Genomic DNA, 25725 nt, shown 5'->3' with positions numbered 1-25725 from the left:
TTATCCTCCCAGGTTCACCCAGTTATAGTTATGAGCTTTGGAAATGTAGCAAGAGTTCTGCAATTGTGTGTGATAGAGAAAAGAACACTAACATGTTTCCTGGGAAAAAAAGATGGTGCTCTAGGGGAATCTTGAGGTCACATTCAGCCAGACCTACTGTTGTCATAGAGATCCTATACGATAGATCCCAAGGGGAAAAAATGTACATAGAAACAAAATCACACTACTCTTGACTCTTGCTCATTCCTCTTACCCACCGACCTATGAAAATTACTTCTATGAAGCTGTAACTACTGCTCGAACCATGTAGCAGACATTACATGACTCAAGGACTTTTCTCCCAAGGCACTAAGAAACGAACTGATGACAACTTAACAACTTTTAACATTTGATAGGAAGCAATAATGTAGTGGTGACCTGACTATCCTGGGCAAATGTAATCCTACCTGCCCTTAGGCATGAAGACAATCATGTCTCATCACTGCTAATTTATGGTCATAGATTGCTATGTAGAGTGCGTTTGCTGACTGAGCCACTTTGGGATCCTAAATGGACATGAAAATTCATTTTTGTTGTTCTATGAAATGAGGAGATTTATATCTTACTTGCATTGGCTATAAGTTTAATAATAGTGTGGTGGGACATCTGAATATCCTGCTGGTTTATGCTGTTTTTTCCATGGATGTAGCTGTGGTGCCAACTTGTGACATGAACAGAATTGGTGGCATCAGAACAAGTCCGTAATTCATTGCTTCCTCGCAAACTCAGCCTGCTCAAGAGCAGACCCACTGATCTGTATATCATATGGATGGTTTATGTAATCATCCATGTCTACTTCATGGCCTTCCAGATGCAGTAAAGATCATTAGATCTGCACAAATAGCCAGAATGATCAGATAATCTCATATCACAACTAGGCCTAAACTACCACAAGCAAATGGGTTTTGAGTGGCTGTAGTAATGTTCTTAAGTTAATGGTCTTAGAGAGAGATGAAGACCGTGAGAAAGGGCTTCAAAGCATGACGAATGCCTGGGAGTTGGCAACCGTGTCTTGACAGAATGCACCCTCTCAACAATGCCGATCACACACTAATACAAATATGGGCACACTACGTCTTCCTTTTGCTTGCCCGAGAACATCACGCGAGCTTCGTTTTTTCTCCTTTTCATTCCCATCTCATTGTGAGGCTGTAATGTAGCAATTAGCATCTAACACTGCTCCCTTCTTTCTCACAGAAATTTGTCAGCGCAGGATGTGTGTGCGCGCGCGTCTGTTTAATGTCCCTCCCCTCCGACTCCATGTGACTGGAGCACTGACTGCCCCGCTTCGATTCCCATGGATCTGATTACTGTCCATTTACCACACAGCCTAAATATGACAGTGGGCGCTCTAATCATTGCATATCCCAGTTAATATTTCACATTTTGACCGGCCTTTAAAAAATACCGTTTGTCAATTAAACTAGATTTTACATCGCTATTCGAGGATGACAACACCAACTGCAGAGGCATTTGCGTGAATAGTCTCCTATCTAAGGGAGTAGACCGGGAGCTGGGAAGGGGCAACGATACCACTCTTCTCTCACCATCATCTGTTTATTTGAAAAAGGCACACAAGCGAAACATCCAACGCGAGGGACCACTGCCTTCGGTTCATCTTGACGTTTTCCCTGAAGTATTTGCTTTCTGAATCCGGGACAAGATACTGGAGGAAGCAGAAACGAAGGATTCTGTTGTGGAAAGCGTTCTCGGGGGGACCTTTAAATTATATTCTCTGAATATTTCATGAGGGTTGGATTTGTTAACATGGAGACTGTGGAAAAAGAGTGCGGAGCGCTGGGTGGGCTTTTCCAGGCCATTGTCAATGACATGAAGGTACTGTATAACGATTTGCACCTTGCAACCAATTTTACCGATGTAGGTACAAGAGTAGCAACAGCAGCGATGTCTAAAAATGCAGTTTGTCAATGTCTCAAGACATGTGACCCCTATTTAACCTTTACTGTGTAGCATTATCGAATTCACATGCGACTGATCTCCTTAGTGATTTCCAGAAATGGAATGAATGATTCCATCAGAATCCTCATCGAAGAAGTTTTTTTTTTTTAGCTGTAACAACGGACACCGAGCACTCCCTCTTCCTTAGTTACCAGTTCATTTAGCGAGCTATATCACCACAGCGTTCATAAGGCAGTGTGTATAGTATTTATGACATAGCAATGCGTTTATATGAGTCATGCAATGTAATCCACAATATATCTCAGTCTTTCAGCGGTTTTATTTTTCAATGAAAAATATCGGCTTTCGCTCACTTGTGTTTCGGCTGGTGCTGTCGCGAAGATGATGTTCTAGATTGAGAATGTGGCAATTAATGGACTTGTAATATTGTTATCATTATAATGCTTGTTCTTGTTTTTTTGTCAGTAGGCATACTCCACTAACGCAGTCAGTGCATTTAAATCAATGAAAGTGAAAGCTCACACACAGCACCAAGTGGAAACACAATATCAGAAAAGTTTATCAGTGTCTGTGGCCTATCTGTGTGATGCTGCTGACAGGTGCTGATGCTCCAGGTGCTCGCTGCCCAACAAAAATGTAACAGAATGGAGTGTATATTAGAATGTTAGAATATATCAGACAAGATGTGTTCTGAGGGACAATGACATACAAGATATTTGCATACCTGCATATTATCAAACTGTTGGCTGCCACATTATCACTATTTACATCAGCAAACTGCTTGTTCTCTTGTTGCAGACAAAACATGCACTTGCTCTCATGGCCTAAGTGCTTCCCTTCAAAATGGCATTAAGCTACATGTTTTAGGGTGTCCTGGTCCAGAACGAGGATTTGCACATGCCTTTTCTTATAAGAAAAGTTTATCAACTTTTGTAACAGCCACCTTGCAGCCAGATGATTTTAGAGAAGGTGGAGGAATCCAAGTCAAACTTTTGTCATTTTCAGCAAAATATCGGAGAAACCTGCTCTCTCTGAATGACCATAGCTGTACTAAAAAACATTAATATTTACAGTTATTATAAAAAATTAATCTGCTTTTTATTTTTATTTTTAGTTTTACAATACTGGAATCAACATGTAGGGGTCCAGAACAATGCAGCTGCTGCATGTCACCTTTGATGCATCCCTAGGGATAGCCTGACCCTTGCCCTCTACTCTGCAGACATCCTCTTCTATGTAGAATGAGATGCCGCTATTATGTATTCCATCTGAGGCTGAGACCAAGCTTTCATGTGTTGCAGAGAAGCACTATACCCTTATACTCAGGTGGACACACAGGCATGCTATGAGAACAGATATGTTGACAGGTGTCAAGACCTCTATTCCAGTGATCTGCTGCAGGTAGACTGCATGCATGCAAAGACAAGTGTGTGTTGCTTACATGGGACTAGCTGGGCTAGCTGTGTAAGGACACACATGTTTACCTGTTTATTGGCTTACCTGCCCCCTTTCTGTCCCATTCTAGTACTCATACCCAGTGTGGGAGGATTTCAGTGCAAAGGCCACCAAGCTGCACTCCCAGCTCAGGTGAGTCCAGCCCAGATCAAGGCAAGATTCCTCCAGGCCCCTTTATCCAAACACCTTCTGATTTACTACTGTTGAGGCACAGGTGTGTGGAAGGTTCTAGTGTGAGCATATGTGGATTAGCCAGCACATTCACATACTCTTCCTGACAGAAAATGTCTCAGTATGAAGTAATCATAAAATAATCTGACATTATTTTAACTACTCATTGTTTAGTCTTGTATAGCTGAATTTTTACTGACAAAGTTCAGCTGCATAAGTAAGCCATTCAAAGACAAGACAGCATTGAATTCATTAATAGCTGCCTGCTAGAACGAGTGCTTCAGTTTGTCTTTGGGTGCTTGGGTCAGGTGTGCAGTCAAGTTTTATTTATGCCTGTGTCACTACCTCACCCTCACTCCCTCTATGTCTACAGGTTAACAGTACTGGCAGCTGTGGCTTTCCTAGATGCCTTTCAGAAGGTGGCCGACATGGCGACCAGTGCTAGAGGTACGATTGTAGTCACTACATTTCATTCCAACAGCATCGTGGAGGAAAGTAGAAGTTTTTTAAACAAATAACTAGTCACATTTCATGAATGAAATAGAATGAAATGAAGTGGGCTTCTAGAATCTTTGAGTAGCCATTTGCTTATAAGTTCAGGGAAGCAAGATGCTCTAGGCAACATTCATCTTAGCCAGAATGGCAAATTATTATTTTATGTAACCCACATACTCCCAATGAACCTATAGGTTTACAAGCAGTTTGAGGTTTACTAATGATTTTATGGCATACTTTCCCTGGAAAATGTAATTTACCAAAACCCATGCGTAATGGTACCAATTTAGAGCAGCATAATTAAATACAGGCAGAAGCATTAGTTGGATGAATGCTACAGATTCCCTCAGAATGGCTATGGATTGCTTTCACATTGTTGAAAGTCTGTTCTTTGTATGAAAGCCTCATTCATTCCACAGATAGAAAAGAGAAAAGTACTTTGGCCATTTTATTAACAATCTGTGCATTGTTGTACCGCACAGTAGTTTATTAAAATGCCCTTCTCAAAATGACTCCTCAAAATGACTGTCCTATTGATGCAGTCTTAAAGACTATACTATACCGATAGGCATGACTTCATCAGAGTGTCTCTTTGCATGAACAGAAGAGTAGAGATCATAAATATAACAATAAATTTGATTGATATGTGAGGAAATGTGGCTTTAGAAAACATTAAACTAAAATCAGCAATTTTGTACTATAGAATCATTTTGGTTCCAGTGTTTAGCATGATAATCCAACAGATTTACATAAAAGCGTGATTACACTGCATGATAGTTAAATATGCATCAAAGAAGCAAGATGCAATAGGCGGTGTTACACAGTGTTACTGCATTCATGTATTTACACAATGGTTAGTACCATGTAGCGGTGATTGAATTGTTACACTTGTGTAGTTAAGGAAATCATTAAGTTCAATTCCACATTAGTCTCAAAGCAGTTACAAATAACAAATTTCTGTAGTATTGTAGTAGCCATATATACCAAATGAGAGAAGCTCTAAACCATTAAATATGCTAACCATGAAGACTTTTTACCAAAAGTACTGTAAGTACCACATCCCACCTAAACTTCAGACTTTTAAAGCAAGGATTGAGTGCTTAGTGGCATTTAAAACCTGCAGACAGTCTTGCCCTGAGTACTCCTGCTGTACCCCTTCTTGGGGCTGCCACTGGCTCCGTCGCCTCCATGTGTCCTCATTGAAGCATTTCCATGAAATGTGGAGTTGCTTGGAGGGAATGAGCTTATCCTGATTGGTTGGCTTGTAGCAATCTTTCAGCTCATTAACAAGGAACTTGGCCTAGAGGCAAAGACCAGTTTGTTTTGTTTCCCAAATATATAGTGGGACCCTTGTGCTGGCAGGCCAGGGTGCAAAAAGAGTACTGATACTGGGAAGTGTCTACAGTGAGGCATGCCAAACACTATGGGGGGAGGGGGGGGGAGGGGGCTTGGGTCAGTCTAGCACACAATTATGATTGCTGCTTAATTCAAGAAAATAATGCTTTTTTATCATTTATTCCCCAAACAAAAGTTCAGAAAGAATTCTTTAAAAAAGTTGGACAGAGTGAGAGAAAAGAGAGCCAGATTGGGAAAATCTAGAGGGAGGTGATGGGACAGAAAGGAGTCCTGTTTGTGTGGCCATGGATCTTGGAATTCTCATGGCCTAGGTCTGACTCTGAGGAAGGGGAAATGCTGGGGTAAAACCTGGCTTGTTCCAACAGTGGATGCACCCCAGAGTCTGTCATCTGCAAGTATAGGACTGTAAATGGGACTGGGACTGTGGCCTCAACCCCTCCTGTTAGACAGGATGGCACATCACTTATGGCAGAAACTGTCAGAGCTGATGAGGTAGCACAGTGATAACGGACTCACATGTAGGTTGGGGTGACCATGGGTTTGTACTGACACAGAGGAAATGCCTTCTAGATCTATGCAAATATGATAGCATCATCATGTCCCCTGGTCTCCAAATCCTGTGCCCCCTGTCACCAGGCCTCTCTCTGTCTGTCCCCCTACCCAGCCCAGCTCCCTGTCTGCAATATTAACGTTACTTCTGACTGACTTGCCCTCATTGCAGTACGAGGGCCTGGACTTGTTCTGGCTGGGCAGGAGTCGAACAGTCCAGCAATTAGACAGCCCAGATCAAAGGAAGGTAATCCCTGGTATTTAGCACAGGCAATCAGCCGTGCTTTCTCCCTTCATCACCCTGCTGCTTCTGCTGCTGGCACTGCTGGAGTTTTTATTTCACACATTTCATTAACTCTGTGATGGCATTTCTACTCTTGGGTGTGCAGGGGAGTGTGATCTCTGCCCAGCCACACCTATCTGGCATTGCCACCCTCTTACTCCTTCTCTCACACCTTTTTCCTCTTTTGCGTTTCATTTTTCTCTCTTCTTCTGTTTTTCATAATGCCTACATTTTTATTCTTGACTCCCCTTTTCACACTAACTCACCATTCATTTGTGTTAAGACTTTTTGAGGCACGCTGTCATGGTCTCTCTAGTTCTAGGGATGAAGTCACAGCTGAGCTTAATGGAAATCATTCTTGCCAGAGTATGCATGGTTAATTGCAGGATCTGTGTGATTTGTGATGGCTGTACAGAGAGAGACAGGGACTATTGTGGAGGAGCAGGCTGTATTGGCAATCCCTTCTTCCCCCACTTCCTACCCCATTCCTGCCTGCAGAGGAGTCTTTGTGGTGCTGGGGGAGTGGAGTAGGGTACAAATTTCGTTTCCCGAGCAGCTCTAAGTGTGGAGAGCACTGAAAGGCCCTTTCAATGCTGGTGCAATGCTATTGGCCTGCTGCATTTTAAGTGCTGAACATGAAAGGGTAGAAGGATCTTTGCAGGTCTGATGAAACAATTACTGCACTGTGGATAAGGAGCTTTCCCACAGCCATGAGAAAGGAGCTAGGCCCAGCTGAAATGGCTGCTCTTTGCAGCAGCGTTTCCCAGAATGTGTTGTGACCTCCTGAAAGTCCACAGTGAAGGTACTGGTGGGCTTTGACTGAGGTAAGCAGATCAGGTACTCTCAAAATGACAATTGCCTGGATGCTGCACAGATAATTTAAAAGGTTCTGTAGTGCTGCAAGGACTTAATTGCCTTTCCACTATGACTGCTGCACAGATTTTTGTGTATGTTTACTGACCAGACATAGAGATCCTCTGTTCTGAACTGAATTATACATGCATGCAGTTAGTTTACCCGGATTAGTCATGTGATTTCTCAGACATGTCAGAGGAGTTGCAGTGGTTTTTGTCAGTTTGTGTGTATGTGTCTGTTGTCACATGCAATTTAAGTGCACATTTATCCAGAGAGAGTGTTTTAGGGGTGGCATATTGATACCAGCAGTGTGTGTATTGTGTAGATGGGGAAAGAGAGAGTGCAGTGTAGAGTGGTGCCTATGAAGATAGAGGGTGTGGTGTGGAGGGGTGTAGATGAGGACAGAGGGTGTGGTGTGGAGGGTTGTAGATGGAGAGAGGGAGAGATGGTGCAGTGTGGAGGTATTCATCCCTGGTCCTGGAGGGCTGAAGGCTTTCACTGCTGTTATACAGTTAGCTGTGTGATTCAACAAATTATCCAATTGATTAAACCACTTTAACCGCCCCCAGGTATAAACTTGTCTGTTGTTTATGGATCCCTGGAAAAACTGCTGGATTGAGGCCTTCTAAGTCCAGGTGTGAATATCCCTGGTTTTGTTTTAGACTTCCCTGTCTCAAACAGTTTCATGAGAAGACAGACAGATATGGTGGAACAGTGGACACAGCTGACTGGTGAATGGGGAGTTGAGATGACAGAATTGAGTGGTGAATTAGGAGATGAGGTCAAAGTGCTGACACTGTCCTAGTCATTGGGGCTCTGTTATGGTTACTGTCCTCTTAGGCCGACGTGCTGCACTTGACCACAATGGGATCCTGCTGATCTCAGGAATGTCTGACGCAGCACTTCTAGAGGCACAACTCACCCTGTCTGTATACACTGCCATTCTGTCTACTGATTTTACTGTTTACCAGTCTGTCTGTACTAATTGGAATGATTGCCAATTTAGTAAAGCCAGAGCATTATTTATCCTTTTGCACATTTGACCATCGCTGTGTTAGTGATAGTGTAACTTCCTTGGTGTGGCAGTTTGGTTTAACAGACTCTGAGGTTTACTGTGAGGCAGGGCAGACATGTTGATGCAGACTTTATCTGTTGATGATAGTGCAAGAGACTCTACTTTGCAATAGTACAAGAAACATTGTGTGTTACTTCACAAAAAAGCCTCAGCACCCATGTACTTTAGTTATGTTCTATAGAGGACAGTTGTATTTACTAATCTCTCACCTTATGATGAAAGCAAAAATGAAACTCTGTTCTTGGTACATATGATTCTTTTGTACTCTGCTATCAGCAAGCAGGGATGATGGGATGACTTCCCTAGGCTGAGGTGGGTTGTAGTGAGATTCAGGAGGTTATACGGTATCTTTCCATAAATATCTTGCTTAAGCATCTCTGAAGGACAGATTAACCATATTTCATTGCCAGAAAGAATTGCTAATCTATAATTTTAATATGGCCAAAATTACTTGGGAATCGTCTTTGTCTTTATTTGTAAGTATGGTGATTTTTTTTATAGAGCTTCTGATACAATATATCTGAGAGCACAGTGGCGTTTGACGTAGGTGTTCTGTGAGTGTTTCAGAGCCAGAGCAGAGCATACCATTATACTGTTAAAAGTGAAAGATGAACAGGGAGAGGGGAACAACAAAGAGGGTATGGATTTTCTTTCTTATTTATCTGTAACTTTTGTCTGTAATGTTGCATATTTTTAGAAACAGCACTGTGCTTTTCCTACTTCTGTACAGTTGTGCACCTCCGCCCCCTTAGGAGAGAGTAACTATGGCATACTGATTCAGTCCAGAGAATGTCAGGACTGCTCAGCCCCAGCGGGCTTTAGTGAACTCCATCATTTCACTTTGTGTAGTGTTTAGCTCTGGGTGGATGGACTGTTCTGCTGGGAGTACAATAAGAGCAAATCTCCAGGTTTGCTTCCATGCTAACTGTTTGAAGGAATGACAAACCCCAGGCGGTACACTGTGGTTGTACCCCTGAGCAAGGTTCTTCATGTCTATTGCTCTGGTAGAACCCAGTTTGATGATGGGTAACAGAACGTTTGGAAGATGTAAAATTTGGGCAAGGGTAAGTCATGGACAAGTATGGCTGAGAGGGAAAGTAACAGCACGCTACAGGAGAGTATGGATTGAAAAAAGGTATGTTTGAATATTTCTTGTATTCTGTTGCCCTTCTTTGTGGAGTGTGTAGGAATGTTTAGGAGCAGAAATACTTTAGGTTCAGTTTGTTTGTGTCTGGAGTCACTAGTTCATGATGAGAAGTCCCCAAAAATTCATGGGATAGCATGCAGTGAGCTGTTCCTGTCCTGGGGCCTTTGTTTAGTCAACAAAAATTAGACTTGCTTAAATAACCAACATTTTTCAGCTTGGGGTAAATACTAAATTTCTACAGAGAAAATAGGAGAGGTCATTACTGCTTAAATTAGTAGAAAACTGTCTAGTCTGAGACTAAGGGGTATTGTGAACAAAGATGTTTTACTTAATACTGGAAAGCATAGTATTTTCATTGTCAGCCATTTTTCAAGTGAGAGCATGCATGTGTGTGTGCATCAGTGGTGGTGGATGAGCTTGAAACAGGGGCAAGCCTGAACAGTACCTTTAAATCTATCATTATTTTCAACCTGTTCCCCTTTATCCTCCTTGACTAGCAATAAAACAAATAATTCACAGAATAATCAACACCAATCGCGTGATTAGAATAAATGATTATGCTCGCGAACCACTGCAGATTGTCTGAAATTTGTGTCCTATTGCGAAAGCTACAGCACGAAATTGGTAATTGGTAACGCCACTGGTGTGCATGTATATGCACGTGTTCCTCCATGCGTGTGTGTATTTATGTATGGCTGTTTCAGGCTGATTCACAGCAGGAATACCGAGCAGGACTCTCCAAGTTTCAGTGAAGCTTCATCACCAACCTAATTTTATCCCCGTCTTTTCATCAACCTCTCAAACTTCCCCTTCCTCAGAGACCAGAGTGTGTTCACTGGACTTGCATTTTCTGAGACTGCTACCCGGAATGTGTAAGAATATTTAAAAAAAAAAAAAGACATTTCCAGTAGAAATGTGGTTTTCTGGTGGTGTAAAAAGTTGTGTGTCTGAATCCTTGCAGAATGGCAGCTAGCAGGACAAGGGTCAGTGTTGTCATGGTAACTAGCTCGCCTGCTCATTTGATGGTTGATTATTGATTTTGAGTGCTTGAGCAGCCACAAAGCTCCGACAGAGAGAGAGGGGGAATCTGGCTGGATGGTGTAGCCATTCCCTTTCTCAGTTAACCCTCTGGGAATACACAGCAGCCGCCACTATTCAGACTGCTCCTCTAGCTCACAGCAGTGTTCACTCAGAGAGTTCACACAGACATGACTTCAGCCCCACTCTCGCTATTCTAAATGAGCTGGAGAAGTCTCTCTCCCTGCATTCATGAGATGGAGGACTGCCACACTGTTGGTTTAGCTACAGTGTATATATGGCTGATTTGCAAAAGATCATGCCTGTATTGCTTATGCCACTTTCCCTCTCATATATAACAGTATACAGGTACAGGTAAAGCTTTATGCAACAGGACCTCAGGGAAAGCTTTGAGAGACTGCTTATTTTCCTCTTTGGTAAACACTGTGGCTTTATTGACCATTAGCTTTGACAGAGGATACAGATTGAAGTGTGGTTTACAGCATGGTTGTGAAGGGGAGGACTGATGACAACCCTACTATTCACTGGCAAAATGACCATCTTACTGAATGACAGACCTGATTGTGATTGCTTAGAAATGTGAGATTATGAGCAGATACAGTCACTTGACTGTTGAGCAGCAGGTTGCACCCAGCCAGTAGAAAGGCTTTTGTTGGGCAGAATCAAGGTGATGCATTATTCTGTATTGGTAGAGATATGACAGCATTACTGGATATGGTGTATATTATAGCTGAGATTACACCTCAGTGACAAACAGACAGGTAGACAGACAGACAGATCTGGTCCAAAATCATCCAGCAGGCATACTGAACACACTGCATTTTCTTGGCATTGTCTGTTTGGCAAGTTTGGACCTGTCAGTCATTTCCCAGTAGTGTTTAGAAAACATGGCACTGACAGGAAAGGCAGAGATATCCCTTCAGGGAGTAAGGTTTGTGTAATTTGCAGAAGAAGATTCAAAACTCTGGTGAATCTTGTGATGGTGAATGACGGTGACGACATGACCCTTCTTTTCCCCATTAAGTGATGGCTTTTAAAAATGATTTAAAAAAGATTTTACAAGCAGTCACCGAAAATAGCTTATTTATCATATTTGAAAATAATACGCTAAATAATAAGGCCATGTCTACACGAAACCCCAATAGAGAGTGTTTGTGAGGACAGGAAACAGTGTTAAGTCAAAACTGCTTGCAAATATTTTAAAGACTCTTTGGAGACTTGGAAGTATGGTCGTGGGTGTTGTTTTATGCTTGCTCTCCATGCTCAATTACATTGCAGTATAATAATTTCATTTCCCTACTATGTCTTTATAGGTGCCACCAGGGACATTGGATCAGCACTGACTAGAATGTGCATGCGACACCGGAGCATTGAGACCAAATTGCGCCACTTCACCAAGTAAGTCTCTCCAAATTCACAGCCCAAACAATGTTGTTACACTTTATAAACCACTAACCTATACCTCCACTACACCTCCACTGGAAAGCTGGCCACATGAACACTCATTAATATCCTGTAGGCCTGTGTTGTTCCATCTACATCACATCTCCAGCATAACAGTCTGGGGTGGTGGTGGTCGTAGGGAGGGTGTTGTTGACTTTAATTGCTTTTGTGGAATGGATATTACAATGTGTGAACAGTGACCTCAAGGGACACTGCGGCTTGCTTATCCCATTGGAGATAAGAGATCTGGAATTTAGATGTGAAAATTCAGCTCCATCTGGTAAATTACATTCACCACCCTATAGGGGTACTAGTCAATATTCATCCAAGTTAATGTATTATAGTTTTGAGAAACATTAAATCACACTCACATTCACACACACATATGAGATCTAGCAACACTGTTGTTCACTACATCTGATGATGTAGGCAGAATAAACAGAATTTGAACCCTCTCCCGCCCCATGCTCCCGGATGATAACTTATTGTAGTTTTGCACATATGTAAACCATGTGTTCACCTGAATTGTAATACTCAACACTGGTGCTTTACTGTCTTCTCATTTAAATCTGATGGTGGTTTTTTGGATTGGCTGTCACCTTTGGCAATGCTTATGTAATCTTTGGCTGGGTATACAGTTTGCAATTTTTGAAACATGAAAGTTCAGTTATGGAACCGTTGTATTAAATGTTCAGGTTTTACTGATGGAAGCCTGGGTTGTAGAAATGTTCCTTAACATACACCCCCCCCCCCCCCTCTTTCTCTCTCTCTCTCTATCTCGTGTCTCTAGTGCTCTAATGGAGAGCTTGGTAACTCCACTGCAGGACCGCATTGAGGACTGGAAGAAGACGGCCAACCAGCTTGACAAGGACCATGCCAAAGGTAAGAGACGGTACATGCCCACATAAGCCATAACCTTAACTTAATGTCTGAGAGCTCCCCTGTCCTCGACAAACTGCTCTGTCCTCTCTCTAGAGTACAAACGATCTCGGCACGAAATCAAGAAGAAGTCAACTGACACCCTGAAGCTGCAGAAAAAAGCCAGGAAAGGTAAGTCCATTCCTGTCTTTACATCACTTTACATCACTTCTGGCTAATTATCTGCGAACACAGAGGAATACTATTCATTCTATTGCCATTGGTTTTCACTGTTTTTGCTGACATATTCCTGTTGGTAAACAATAGAATGACTTGATTAGAATAATGGAATCATGGCACAATAAATGTTTTTTTCAAGAGCTGTGAGATCAACAGAGCTGCTGTCATGTAATATTACTGAAACAATTTTCTCCATCTGTGATGCATATTCCCCAAACCTCTTTTTGGCACTCAGGAGTAAGATTTTGAGTTAGGTGTAATCAACCAAATCATGCTTCTCTTGACTAGTTCCCCTCGGGTAACTGGATATTCTGTATATATAGTTAAAACTGTAAAGGTTATGAGGTCAAAACCATACTGCCATGTACATTTGGTTGTGATCAATGAATGCTGCTTTTGATGAGTATTTCTTCACTATACGACTGTTTGTTTAATTTATCATGGACAGTGTTTAGTTAAAACATTTCTAGCATCAGCTTTCAGTGGATTTTATTCATCATTATACAGGACCACAACATTACAGAATGATATTTAAAAGTAAAAAGAAAGAAAGAGAAAGAGTAAATCAAATTCATAACCTGGGTTATGGAATATATTCAATACTGAAATAGATTTGCTTAATACATACCTAGATTCATAATTAAATTAATGACCACTATTCTTAACTGCTCATGAAACAGCATGTAATACACATTGTTGTATAGTTTGTAATAATATACATTATATCATTTTGAACAAAACAAATGAAAATAGATAATATGAAAATTGCTTACCTAAACAAATACCTAAATGAAAAGTCATTGCTGCAAAAACTGTTAATTGTTGTAGATTTGTTTGTTTTAGTCACCTTACAGAAAATTTACTTCACAGAAAAAAGCTGTTTTTTGCTCTTTTACCATTCCCTGGTAAGGAATTCCAGAACATTGTACCCCTGGTTGAAGAAGCTGTTGCTGCCAATAATAGAGTCTTTCAGTTGGTCTGATGACTCACAGCTTCCTTCTGAACTGAGCTTTACTAATTCCTTCAGGGAAAGAGGTGCTAATCCATTCAGAGATTTAGAAGCCATGCATGGCTTTTCTAAATTTTCTAAATTTAGCAGATTATGTGTCTTGAGGATGTGTCAGTGATAATATTCTACTGGCTTTTTGTTTATTACTTTCAAACTCTATTTGTAGAGTGAGTAAAGATATAATTCTTTAATATACTCCTCCAGCAACATCATATTGCATTCTGAAGGGCTGATTTGCAAGTGGTTTTGAAGCATTTTCACTAAGAAATTAGCTGTCGAGAAGTGTTTCTTAATGTTAGAATTAGTACCAGGAAATGGAATTGTTTCTTCATAGTAATTCTAACATTATGTTCCTCCTTGTGTTTTCTCCTTCATCATTACCCCTTCCTCACTCCCTCTTGCTGGAAACACTTTTTTTTCTTTCACTCTCTCTATATCTCTCTCATGCAATTTTTCTCTCTGGCCTATTCATGCTTCTCAGAGCTCCTGGGTAAGTATGGTATAGAATGTAAAATAAGAATCTGCATCTTAGTGTTTTTATGCAATGGATATAGATACAGTGTAGTCCTATGTATATTGTGATAAAAGTGATAATTACAATGTCATTTATTAACAGAGTGAATGAAAATAAATGTTAAATAAGTGAAGAGAAATGCAAATTACGGGATCATTATATGAGCAATAATAGTTTATAATAAGAAATTCCATTATGTGAATTTCTTTCAATCTGTATGAAGTTGCATAGATGTGTTTGCTGTTGTCCAGTAGCCCTTTAATCTTAGTCCATCTGTTTTACCTTTTTGACCTTTAGTTTCCCACCATGCCCTGGTTCTTTGTTTCCTGCTCATGTTGCCTTGGTATTATGCTTGCAAAAGTGATGGACTTCATTTAGAACTTCCTTTTTTTCTCTTTTCATGGATTTAAATCACCTCTAGTAGTATGTCTGCACTGTAGTCAACCGTTTATAGCCTTGTTTATATTCTTTTGTTGGAGCTAAACAATGCAGACTTCTAAATTTGTGGTGCTCACTGGTGACTAACAAGAAGGGGGTCCTTCCAGGCCCATTTTCACCACTAAGGTATAACTATCTCTCCCTTTTCTTGTGTCCTCACGTATGCTTGTGGCTCTTTTTCCTCCTTTCCCCTCCCTCCTCACACGTCTCTACTCCACTCACCCTGCCCCTGACTCTCTTCTGCCTTCGTACACCTACTGGCTTCCCAAATTGCTGCTCTCTTTGTTGTCCCACCCTTCTACCCTATCCCCCCCTGCCCCCACTTCACCCTGTCCGGGCTCCCCTGCAGGCAGAGGGGACTTGCAGCCGCAGCTGGACAGTGCCATGCAGGATGTGACCGACATGTGCTTGCTGATGGAGGAGACAGAGAAGCAGGCAGTTCGCAGGGCTTTGGTGGAGGAGAGGGGGCGCTTCTGCACCTTCATCAGCTTCTTGCAGCCTGTTGTGGTAAGAGAGGAGAGGGAGTACAGATAGGGAGTTTGACTAAGTGGGAGAAAGAGTCAGAAGAAGATGGAAAGAATCACACCAGAAAAGGGTTCTTGTAATGTGAAGAGCACGTAGAATGAGACATGGGAACACCCATGGAGGGGAAAGGAGAGCTGATTATGGGAGGCTTAAAAAGGGAACATTTGTGATATAGGAAAGATGGAAACAGATGAAAGAAGAGCAAGAGGGCTTATTGAGAACTGCCCAGAGAAAAGTGAGGCAGAAAGATAATCAGTGCAGGAAGAAAGGAAAAGATGATAGAAAGGGTAGAGACATACTAGAAGGTGGAGACAAACCAGAGGGTGGGTATTGACAAAAGGGAAATGATGGTGTGGGCAGGGACGGGAGTGGCTGATGAAGCAGTGTGGAGACTGGGAAATGATGAAGAGAGTTACTTGATGGAAAAGCATTGGTTTTATGGAAATGCTGGACTGAAGAGGAAACATGAATGTCCACGGTGGTGGTGTTAGTACAATATGAATATACCAGGTGACATATGGGTGGACACTGTATTGCTGGCATATATAGGTGTAGATTTAGGTAGGGATGGTAGGGACATGTCCCTACCAGAGGTGGAAAACCCGGGCTTCAGAAAGTAAAAGTCCTACCATGTATTTGTTCTAGCCATTCATTAAACAAGGTGATTTCACTAATTAGCTCCTCTACCTGGCTGAAGAGTTGTGCTAATTAAATTCAGCTGGTGTAGTGCATGGGTGGAACAAATACGTGGCAGGACTTTTACTTTCTCAAGCCGGGGTTTTCTACCTCTGGTAGGGACACGTCCCTACCATCCATACCTAAATCCACGCCTATGCTGGCATAGTAACTGCCTCTGTTGAAGTGTGGAAGTGCTGGATTTCTCCAAGACTCTTCCTGCCACATTTTTTTTCCAGAAGGGAGAGATTGCTATGTTGGGGGAGATCACACATCTTCAAGCTATTATTGATGACCTGACAGTGCTGACCGCTGACCCTCACAAACTTCCCCCTGCCAGTGAGCAGGTATGCCCAACCATACCTCCAAAAAAACCACCCCTCTTAACAGTAGAGGAAAAATGTGGTATGCACTATAAGAAGGGAAAAGGTAAACCAGATTTTGATATTATAATAGATTTTCAGTGGTATCTTTTCTCAGCTGTGCCAGCAGTGAGCCAGGCTAGATTTTGTATGTCTTCTGACAAGTTTCAATAAAGCAAATTATGAAGTCAGTAAATGTAAATTCTGTCCTGACATTTGGAGTGATTTGATGACTACTGCAGCACGTTTGAGTAAAAGTGGCTAATAGTAAAGACTGTCTGATGGGTTACTCAGGTAATCACGGACCTGAAGGGCTCAGATTACAGCTGGTCCTACCAGACCCCCCCTTCCTCCCCCAGTGGGTCTGGCTCCAGGAAAAGCAGCATGTGCAGGTGAGAGGTGGTGAGAGAGGTAGATATGAATAGAGAATTCGCTGGGAAAAACAGGAAGGATCTACACAAACATTTGCTCCCTATGATAGCCACCTGCTTCATGCATCTACAGTTACAGTTGCATTGGAAATAGTAAAATACATCATGCCCCGGACAAGTGTATTACAACCAACTGCAACAACCCATCTGTAAGGAACAGGAAATATGCAAGTTTTCCCATTTCCCAGATGAAGATTTGCGCCAGTCTGTGTTGATATGTGCTATAATTTTGTTTGATGAAAATGGCCCAGGTGAATAGGAATAGGCAGGTGTTCAGTATACTTTCCTCTCCAGACCTCCAATGCTTTATTGTGGCTTAACATTTCAACAATTTCTGTATTCTGTCCATCCAGAAATGTTCCTCTACTTCCTGCTACTGTAATCACTCCTTTTTGTTTCTCTTCTCTCCATCATCCATCTTAACCAACCTCCATCCCATTCTGACTCTCCACCTGTCCACCCCGCTTACTTGTTCCTATCTTTCACATGCACTCATTGTTTGATTCATGGGATTCCCAAGTCACTCTCCTGTCTCCTATCCCTACAAATTTCTCATCCCTCCTCCTTGCTTTCACATTCCCTGACCTCTTTTCACCCCATCCCTACCCCTGCTGTCATCCCCATCCCTTCAAATTTCCAACACCTCCTCTGAACCCTTTCTCTCTCATTCCTTCCCTTGTCCCCTGTAGCAGTGTAAACAGTACCAACAGCAATACCTTTTGGTCATCCAGTGGCTCTTAGACTGACTCACCTTGTTCATCCTGTTGCTACTGTAGTCTGCCTCAGCCACCACCAGGGGGCGCTCAGCGCTTCACCATGGTCTCCTCCCATGATTCAGGCTCACAGGATGCAAATTTCCTCCCCAAACCTGCTTCGCCTATGCCCTCTGACATCACTAGCCAGGTATGCGTCACCACTGAGACCCATTCAAATATCCAAAATTCATGTGCTTTAGAAAGAATTAAGAGGAACGTCATTGTACATACAGTGTGCTCACAGTGGTGGAGATTACACACAGATCCATTCATAATGGTAATTAATATCAAATGATCACTTGTAAAGTACAAATGAGTTGTGCATTGCGTGGTTTTGTAGGTATGTTTTAGCACTCTGTTGCACTAATCTCCTTCTTCTTTTCATCCACATATCTTTTTCTTCACATCCTGCTGACCCCCACATAGAAGTCATCAAGTTCGGCTTCCTCTGAGGCATCAGAAACCTGTCAGTCCATTAGTGAGTGCAACTCTCCCAGCACGGTTAGTTTTGTGTCTACCTACACATTTACACACACTCACCTTACACTCGTAACACTCGCTCTCAGTTATTTTCAGGGATGCATGTCCTCATTGGCAATATTGATTTTACTCTCCCTGAATGCTAGGAAGGTAGGTCACAGGATGGATGGAGTGGGTTATTTGCCTTTAAGATAAACTGTGTATTTTACTTCAGGGGATGGACAAGTTACAGGGTACATCAGAGGATGGGCAGGTGTGATGAATTGAATCAAAGAACAAAGGGCTGCTTTCTGTCTGTTTTTATTCTGAAACTAAGGCTAACAAAGACATACAGCTCAGTATATCTTGTTAAATTTTTAAACCAAGTGCCTGTCAGTACACAAATCTTCATGAATTAGCATGAGCAAAATGGCTATATATATATATATATATATATATATTTTTTTTTTTGTTATAATAATATGATACTATAAAGTCTTATCTATCAATATCTTATCTGTCGATATTGTGATTTAGTAACATTGTGCTATATGGTAGTGTATACACTCAACAATTTACTATAGTTTCCTAGTCTGTCTAGTTTCAGATTAACACAAGTTAACTGATGGTGATGCTTGAATGTTGTTTTGCATTTACTTGCTGGTCTGTACTTGAGTGTTGTTAACCTGGTCTGTCACTGTTGTTTACATAACTTGGATTGAAAGACTGTTCACTTGTTCTGGGAGTCAATCTGGACGAGAGCATAATATATGTAATGTAATGTAGAGTCAAACATATGTATTACTATATTTGTATCCCAAGATAATGTAATTTTGTAGACTAACTATTATGGGTACAAAAATATATAACTTATTGTGTGATTGTATAGATTTAAATTTTTTTCTCAGAATTAAGTTACTGATGTTCTAAAAATGTCACTAAGCTGAGCAATATGGAATAAAAATTCATATCTTTCCTAAAAGGATAACTCCAATGCATAGCTTGCACAAAACAGCATGTTCGTGTTATCACGCAATGTGGCAGCATTGCAAAGATGATCATAGCAAAACTATTTCTCATGAAGTTATTAATATTGCTTAAAACTTGTGATGGCAAATTGTATCACAATGTGTGCCAATGTTGTGGAAGGTTATAATGCATCATTATTTCAATATAAAACAGATTAATTAGAACAAAATATGTTCAATTCTGCACTGGGTAAAACGTAGCTAGCTCACCTTCCAGCTTGAGCAAAATGGGCTCTGCTGGAGAATTTATAGACCCAAAAGTACATACCACACATAGGCTGCAGGTCCACCGTATTGCCACCTAGGGGCAGTATTGTAGCATTGTGGTAAGGTGGAGGACTCATAACCCAAAGGTTACTCGTTCGAGTCCCAGTTGAGGCACTACTGCTGTACCCTTGAACAATGTCTAACCAAGAATTGCCTTTGTAAATATCCAGCTGTATAAATGGAAAACAGGTAACAATTGTAATCTATGTAAGTTGCTCTGGATAAGAACTTAATTACAGTATAGTCATGTAATGTAATGTAATGTAGCATCTCCACTAGGCAACAAAATAACACAGCCTTTCCTAGTATTCTAACAGTTTGGTGACATTCACAAGTATAACCATTTTAACTGTTAGATATTGTTAGGATTAAGGGTCACACACATTTCATTTTCTTTTGCAAATATTTTCATAAGTAAGGCAGAGGCAGCCCCTTGAGTTCACTTGTATTCCCTCTTGAAGGGTTTTTTTTGGAAAAGCCTGTTTCTTTTGTTAATGTGTTTCATCACATACATGCACATATATGTAGCTAAGACCACCTCCCTTTCACAGCTGTACAGTGTCTACTGCAGTTCCAACCCTCATTCATGGATTCAAAGGGCTATAGTATCTCTGACCTCCTCTGGTCACTTATGTTGTGTGTCTGTTATATGAATCCTTCTCTGTCCTCCAGTGGTCATTGTCTCTCCATTTTTCAGTTTGGTTCATTCTTCACCACTTCTTCTTCTCTGGTCTCTCTTATATTGGATCCATTAGTCCTTTTTAGTCTCCTTGTGACCCCACACTGTAACTAATCCCCTAGACAACACAGCCTCTTTCACATCAAAGGTTCTATTCTGGAAGATTTGTTTTCTTTACACTCTTTATTTTCACATTTAGTTTTAGTTTTGATTTTTTGTTTTGTCTTGTTTGTGATTTGTTCAATGTACCTTTCCCCTGAATATCTCAATCACTTGTGTATGTGGCAATAGTTTTTCATTTTCAGCCTCATCACTTTTTAAATCTCCAAAAAAGACCTTAGCAGGCTGTAGATGTAACTAGTGTAGTTACCACACCAAATATTTGACCAATGCAAGGTAGCTGGCTGACCTTAAATATGCAATACTTATATGATGAGTCCTCTGAAGAATGCAGTGTATATCATCGTTTACATAAAATGTCTCAAACTGCAGAACTGTAGAGGAGTCCACTGGTTTGTTAGGATGCATAATTTTGCTACCTTGCAGTACCTCTGTCTGCCTCTGTAGGACTGGCTCAAACCAGGTCCCAATGATCAGTCACTGGTCAGCACACCACAGAGGAGGAAGGAGCCATCAGAGAGACTGAAAGAACAAGAGGTGCCTCTCTGTCTCCAAGGGTATGCTGGGATACACACAGAGGATTTTCAGAGGCTCAGGATGATCCCAGCCACCGTCACTGCCAAGGTAATGACCACAGCACATTCCTTTTAGAAACATTACAATTGAGGCGAAATTACAGCTCTTAATCCTAGTTGCAGAAGGGGCACAGTGATGTACTTATAGAGTAACAATACTTATTAACTTTTTCAAACAGTATGTATACTCTTTTTACTGTTTAAATTGTTTATTGTTTAATACCATTTTTTTAAAGTTCTTTAATTCAAAACAGAGATTATAAAATCAAATAAAATAAATTTTTAGACCATAGAAATGCTCCCAAAACATTGCAGTACTGTTAAATGAAGAGGGGCATTTATCACAGTAAACACAGTCCATTAAAGAAACAATAGCAATTGGGCGATCGACAGATGCTTATTAACAAATTAGAGCTCATTAAAAGTTTGATTTCATTAAGCATTAAAACCCATTCAGAAGTAATGTTGGCAATGAGAGAATTCCCTGACAGCTGGAAGTAGCATGCATGTGAAGTTAATTTGACTTGCACTCTTGTGTCCAAACAAATCCCAGTTCATAAATGTAAATTAACTGTTACATAATTGCTGAAAATTATCATTCTGTTTGATCCCATCTATTCACAAACCAAGCTAACATTTAGCACACTGTCAATAGGTGAGAAATAGCTAGTTTATAGATAAGATGCATGCTTTCTGCATGTGCACAGTGCTGCTGTTTATGGATAGCATAGCCAATAAAACATGGCTACTGGTTTTTAGTAGCCCAGCTAGATGAGTCGCTGTCTAGCTATACTTACATAATAAAATAACCTATGAACAATGTGACCACTCAATGTGTACTTATGCTGTACTTACATACTGCATTTTACCTCACATTATAATTGTTTTGCAGCAAACTGTTGGTGACACCAAAGCAATGGAATAACCATTTGAATGATTACAATTTATTTACGTATTTTACATAGATAGCACTACAATTCTTCACACCACCCAAAGGGATGCACTTTGAGTAATAAATGCAGATATTATTCTGATTAAACAGTAATTGATGACCTGTACAATAGGGAAGCTTTCTCCTGTGATTTTTAGTGAGTACCAGCTCACATGACTGCCCAGCCACCCTATCTGATATTCATAAAGACATTAGCTATTTTGAAAAATCATATTAAGTTTTAAAACAACACAGTAGCTCTATCAGTGTTGAGAAGGTTATGCACAGAACACAGGAGTTATGGTTAATTAATTTGTGCATAGTGTAAATGTCAACAGATGTGCATTTTTGCTCCCTCTTTATTTGTTTTTTTTTTGTTGAACATTGCCTTAGTTGCCTTGCAATAAATGATTTGGCTGTGCAAAATATTTAAAAGTGCTTTTGAAATACTCTGTTTAAAAAGGCCAAATGTGTCTCCTATTGCTTTTTTGAAAATGGAGGGCCCAAAACATTTAATTTCATGCTCTGCAGTAGCTTAACACTACCTCTTTTAAATATAGTGGTGCATGTAAAGAAAATCATATTCACTGACTGACAGTGTTTTTACTTGTGTGGTCTTATCTGGCTTTGAGGCATTTCTCTCTCTCCTTCTTCCTCTTTCGTTGATCTAGTCTGATGAGGAAGTGTCTCCAGCCACCAGTGACCTGGCCAAGGTCCTGACCCACAGACTCAGCATGGAGCAGCAGAGGAACAGCCGAGACTCCCTGCAGAGCTCTAGTGGCTATAGCACCCAGCCCACCACACCATCCTGCTCTAAAGACACCATTCCCTCGCAAGGTATCTCACAGCACTTGCACTTCAGCACCTGTACCACCTGATCCAGTCCACTTGATAAGTAACTACCTATTCCCTTTCTCTGTCCCTCAGCATCAGATTATGACTGCTACTCTGTGAACGGTGATGCAGAAGGTGAGGCTCAGACAGACTTTGACAAGTCCTCCACCATCCCACGCCAGAGCAACATTGCCCAGAGTTACCGGCGCATGGTTGATGGCAAGAGGCCAGCCAGTACTGCGGGGCTTCCTAGTGGGATGGGAGTACAGGCTGGGCTGCCTAGTGGTGGCGGAGAGAGTGGTGGTGGAGGAGGGGGCGTGGCAACAATCCGCCGCACCCCCTCCACTAAGACTGGAGTGAGACGCAGTCTGTCCAGTGCAGGTCCCATCCCCATTCGCCCACCTGTGGTGCCAGTGAAGACTCCTATGGTGCCTGGCTCACCTGGGCGGGCGGGCATTGAGGAAAGCATTTTGTATGCAGATGACAGCTTGCCCAACATGGTGGGCTGTGCTAAGGCCTCCCCCAAGCGGCTGAGCCTACCCAACTCAGCATGGGAGCCAGGCATGGGTCTGGACATGAGCATGTATGCTTACCAACCTGCAGCCCCAAGGATCACTGCAGAGGAAGATCAGCTTCTGGCTGCTAACCGCCACAGCCTCGTGGAGCAGATTGGAGAACTGGTGGCCGGTGCCCATGCCATGGGAGAGGGACATATACCCTTGACGTCACTGCCAAACGACCCCCAACTGAACCCAGTGCCCAAGTACAACCCCCCGACCACAGGGGAAGAGGACATGCTATTGACTATCCGGAGAGGGGTACGGCTTCGCAGGGCTGTCTCCAACGACAGGTCGGCACCCAGGATTTTGTGATGGCCTCCCAGGACAACCCAGCTAGAACTGAGTTACCTATACGCTGACACTGTAGGGAATTAAATATGTTTCAAAGTAATTAAATATTAAAAAGTATAAATACATCAAGTATATAAATAATAATAAATACACAGTAAATACATTAAAGGCCCTGGACACGTTTATCATATTAACATCACCACCAGTCTGATTATTATAATGTCCTTAACTGCTGTTGGACCCAGTTACTACCAACCTTTCCACCATGTCTCTAACTTCCTTAAACCACTTTGACCTGATATTGAACCCTGTGCAGTAATTGCCTAGTCATTGAATGAAGGTCTGGGTGCATGGGGGTTGGGGAGAAAGTTGGGGGGAGGTATGAGTTACTTTGCTCCCCCATGGCAGTCTGTCTCTATATCTGTGATATCACACTGTATCCTTGAAACCATTGTAACAACTCCCTACATTGTTGATTGTCTCTGTCTTTGAGTCTGTGTTTGTCAGACTGGCTAGAGTTTTGGCATAGCTTGACTTCAAGTCACCCGGGGTCTCAAAGAGGGATCGATATCTGTTTCTTGTGTTTTATTTACTGTTTATTAATACATTTTAGCCAGTGTTTTGAAAGGTGTTTTAAATTATAGCAGACATATTTTTAGAAAATAAAACTAAAGTAAATATATATAATCAAGCAATGAATGTGAATTTTTGCTGTGAAAGTGACCATACCTTAAGGGTTTTAGTAGTTTCTAAAAAACCTTAAATAGTTATGAGGTCCGGCAAAGCAGAACACTTAAAAATGCCACAAAGGACTTTAACAGAATTACCTTGATTAAAAAGTAATCACATCTCAACAGCAAGACTCGTTGTATGGATGAGGTCAACATCCCACACTCATGAGATGAGTTGGCTAGAAGAAATTGAGTTATTCCATTATTTTATTGTATTAATTTTTTTTTTATTGCAGTTGAAGAGGAGCAGCACACAGGGTAGCACTTTGATTGTTGTTGTTGGGTCAGGGATGCAGGCTAGTATGTGGTATGGGGTTTACAAGAGATGCAGCGTAACCAAGGGCAGCATTTGCCTTTGCGGGCCAAGAGGCTCCTGTTGACTCAACTGGGCAGTATTGTTTTGATTTTTTGGCAGTTTGGTGCTCGGAGAACAGGATGGTGAGATAGTCTCAATTCTCAACTGAGTGCCCAGGCAACTAAATGCTACAGGGTACACGTGGGTGGTGGAGAGGCTGAAGACAGCGTTCAACCGTTTAGATGAAGGCTGCAAAAAACATTCAACACTTACATACTAACAACAAGCTGACAGCAGTATAGCTGTCGATAAGGATAGGCTTTAAGCTTGCTGGAGAAGGAGAAAGTGGGCACTGTATCTACTTTGACAAACTACAGACTTCATGATAACTCCTGCTAAGGAGGGCTGCTGTTTCATTAGGTATAGGGATAAGCTAGGTAAGTAACAAGCCTAAAATCATTTAATTAAAGTCTTGTATTTTGAGTATAAGCTTGTTTAAATCTCATGCAGAATGCCACTGGGCTGATGACACTCCCACACACAGTGAGAGGGTCTCTGTTTTGAAGAAACTGACAGTTAAACATTGATCAATGTCATTTGTTCAGATTCGGGAGACAGAAGAGAGTTGTTGATACATAAAGGAGTAATAAACTGTTACTGACATCACACCAGAACTCAGTGGGGGTTGGAAAATTTGATAGAATAATATTCTTGGCATATAATTTTAGAATGGAAACTGGTTTCATGGGTGTGGTGTGTTGACTGAATTTGAATAGAATGTTGAATTCTGAAAGTCCTCAGAATCAATAAAAAGAGACTGTAGATCCTCTTTCATTGAAGCTTAGTTTCCAGTTTGAACACTTGGTGGCATTGTGGGCTTGCTGTTAGCAAAGTTTGTGCCAGGCTATTTGGTTTCAATATAAATTGAATTGGGTGTGGTAAAGGAGGAATGAGAACACTAAAATGAAAAATGAATAGACTAAATTCATGAATGTGAATGATAATGTTGTGGTTCTTATAATGGGTCAGGAGCTTCAGATCAAAAGCACTGCATTCCTGGGCTGTACTTTTTGGGGGTTGATTGTGTGGTGCTGGTGACAGGGGTGGGGTTGATTTGGTGCAACATCAGCCAGAATGAAAGGTTCAGGACAGTGGCTCAGGGGGTACAAAGATGCATTGGGAAGGCATTTGAGGGGTGACAGAGATGGACAAGACATCCTGGTGTATTTCATTATAGTAACAAAATACCTTATTCATATAAGCATTCATTCCATGGCATTGTAGTGAAAGGCATCCATTCTAAAGGTAAGCAAACTTACTAA

At 41.3% G+C, this 25725-nt stretch overlaps 1 protein-coding gene across 2 annotated transcripts; it reads left to right on the top strand.

Annotated features, from left to right (window-relative positions):
• Positions 1–1309: 1309 nt before the first annotated feature.
• LOC118781986 (protein MTSS 2-like) lies at positions 1310–24110 on the top strand. 2 transcript variants are annotated; one of them, XM_036535169.1, is made up of 15 exons: positions 1310–1875; positions 3485–3546; positions 3959–4032; positions 11697–11781; positions 12617–12708; positions 12802–12876; positions 14415–14423; positions 15235–15392; positions 16325–16432; positions 16742–16839; positions 17655–17781; positions 18060–18134; positions 20634–20810; positions 22364–22529; positions 22620–24110. In XM_036535169.1, the coding sequence occupies exons 1-15, from the start codon at positions 1786–1788 to the stop codon at positions 23396–23398; spliced, it is 2175 nt and encodes a 724-aa protein (XP_036391062.1). In that variant the 5' UTR covers positions 1310–1785; the 3' UTR covers positions 23399–24110. The 2 variants fall into 2 exon arrangements, with proteins under 2 accessions (XP_036391062.1, XP_036391064.1); XM_036535171.1 differs by lacking the exons at positions 1310–1875; positions 3485–3546; positions 3959–4032 and adding an exon at positions 7041–7092.
• The last annotated feature ends 1615 nt before the right edge of the window (positions 24111–25725 follow it).

This window comes from Megalops cyprinoides, chromosome 8 (genome assembly GCF_013368585.1).
Source record: "Megalops cyprinoides isolate fMegCyp1 chromosome 8, fMegCyp1.pri, whole genome shotgun sequence".
NCBI lineage: Eukaryota > Metazoa > Chordata > Actinopteri > Elopiformes > Megalopidae > Megalops > Megalops cyprinoides.
The sequence above is the reverse complement of the archived record's forward strand: the minus strand, read 5'-3'. Positions and strand labels throughout refer to the sequence as shown.

Excerpts from the sequence above, each read along its gene's own strand:
- LOC118781986 (XM_036535169.1), top strand. The coding sequence starts at position 1,786 with ATGAGGGTTGGATTTGTTAACATGGAGACTGTGGAAAAAGAGTGCGGA. Across the intron at positions 17,782-18,059 it reads CCTCTGACATCACTAGCCAG|AAGTCATCAAGTTCGGCTTC; the intron begins GTATGCGTCACC and ends ACCCCCACATAG. Across the intron at positions 22,530-22,619 it reads AGACACCATTCCCTCGCAAG|CATCAGATTATGACTGCTAC; the intron begins GTATCTCACAGC and ends TCTGTCCCTCAG.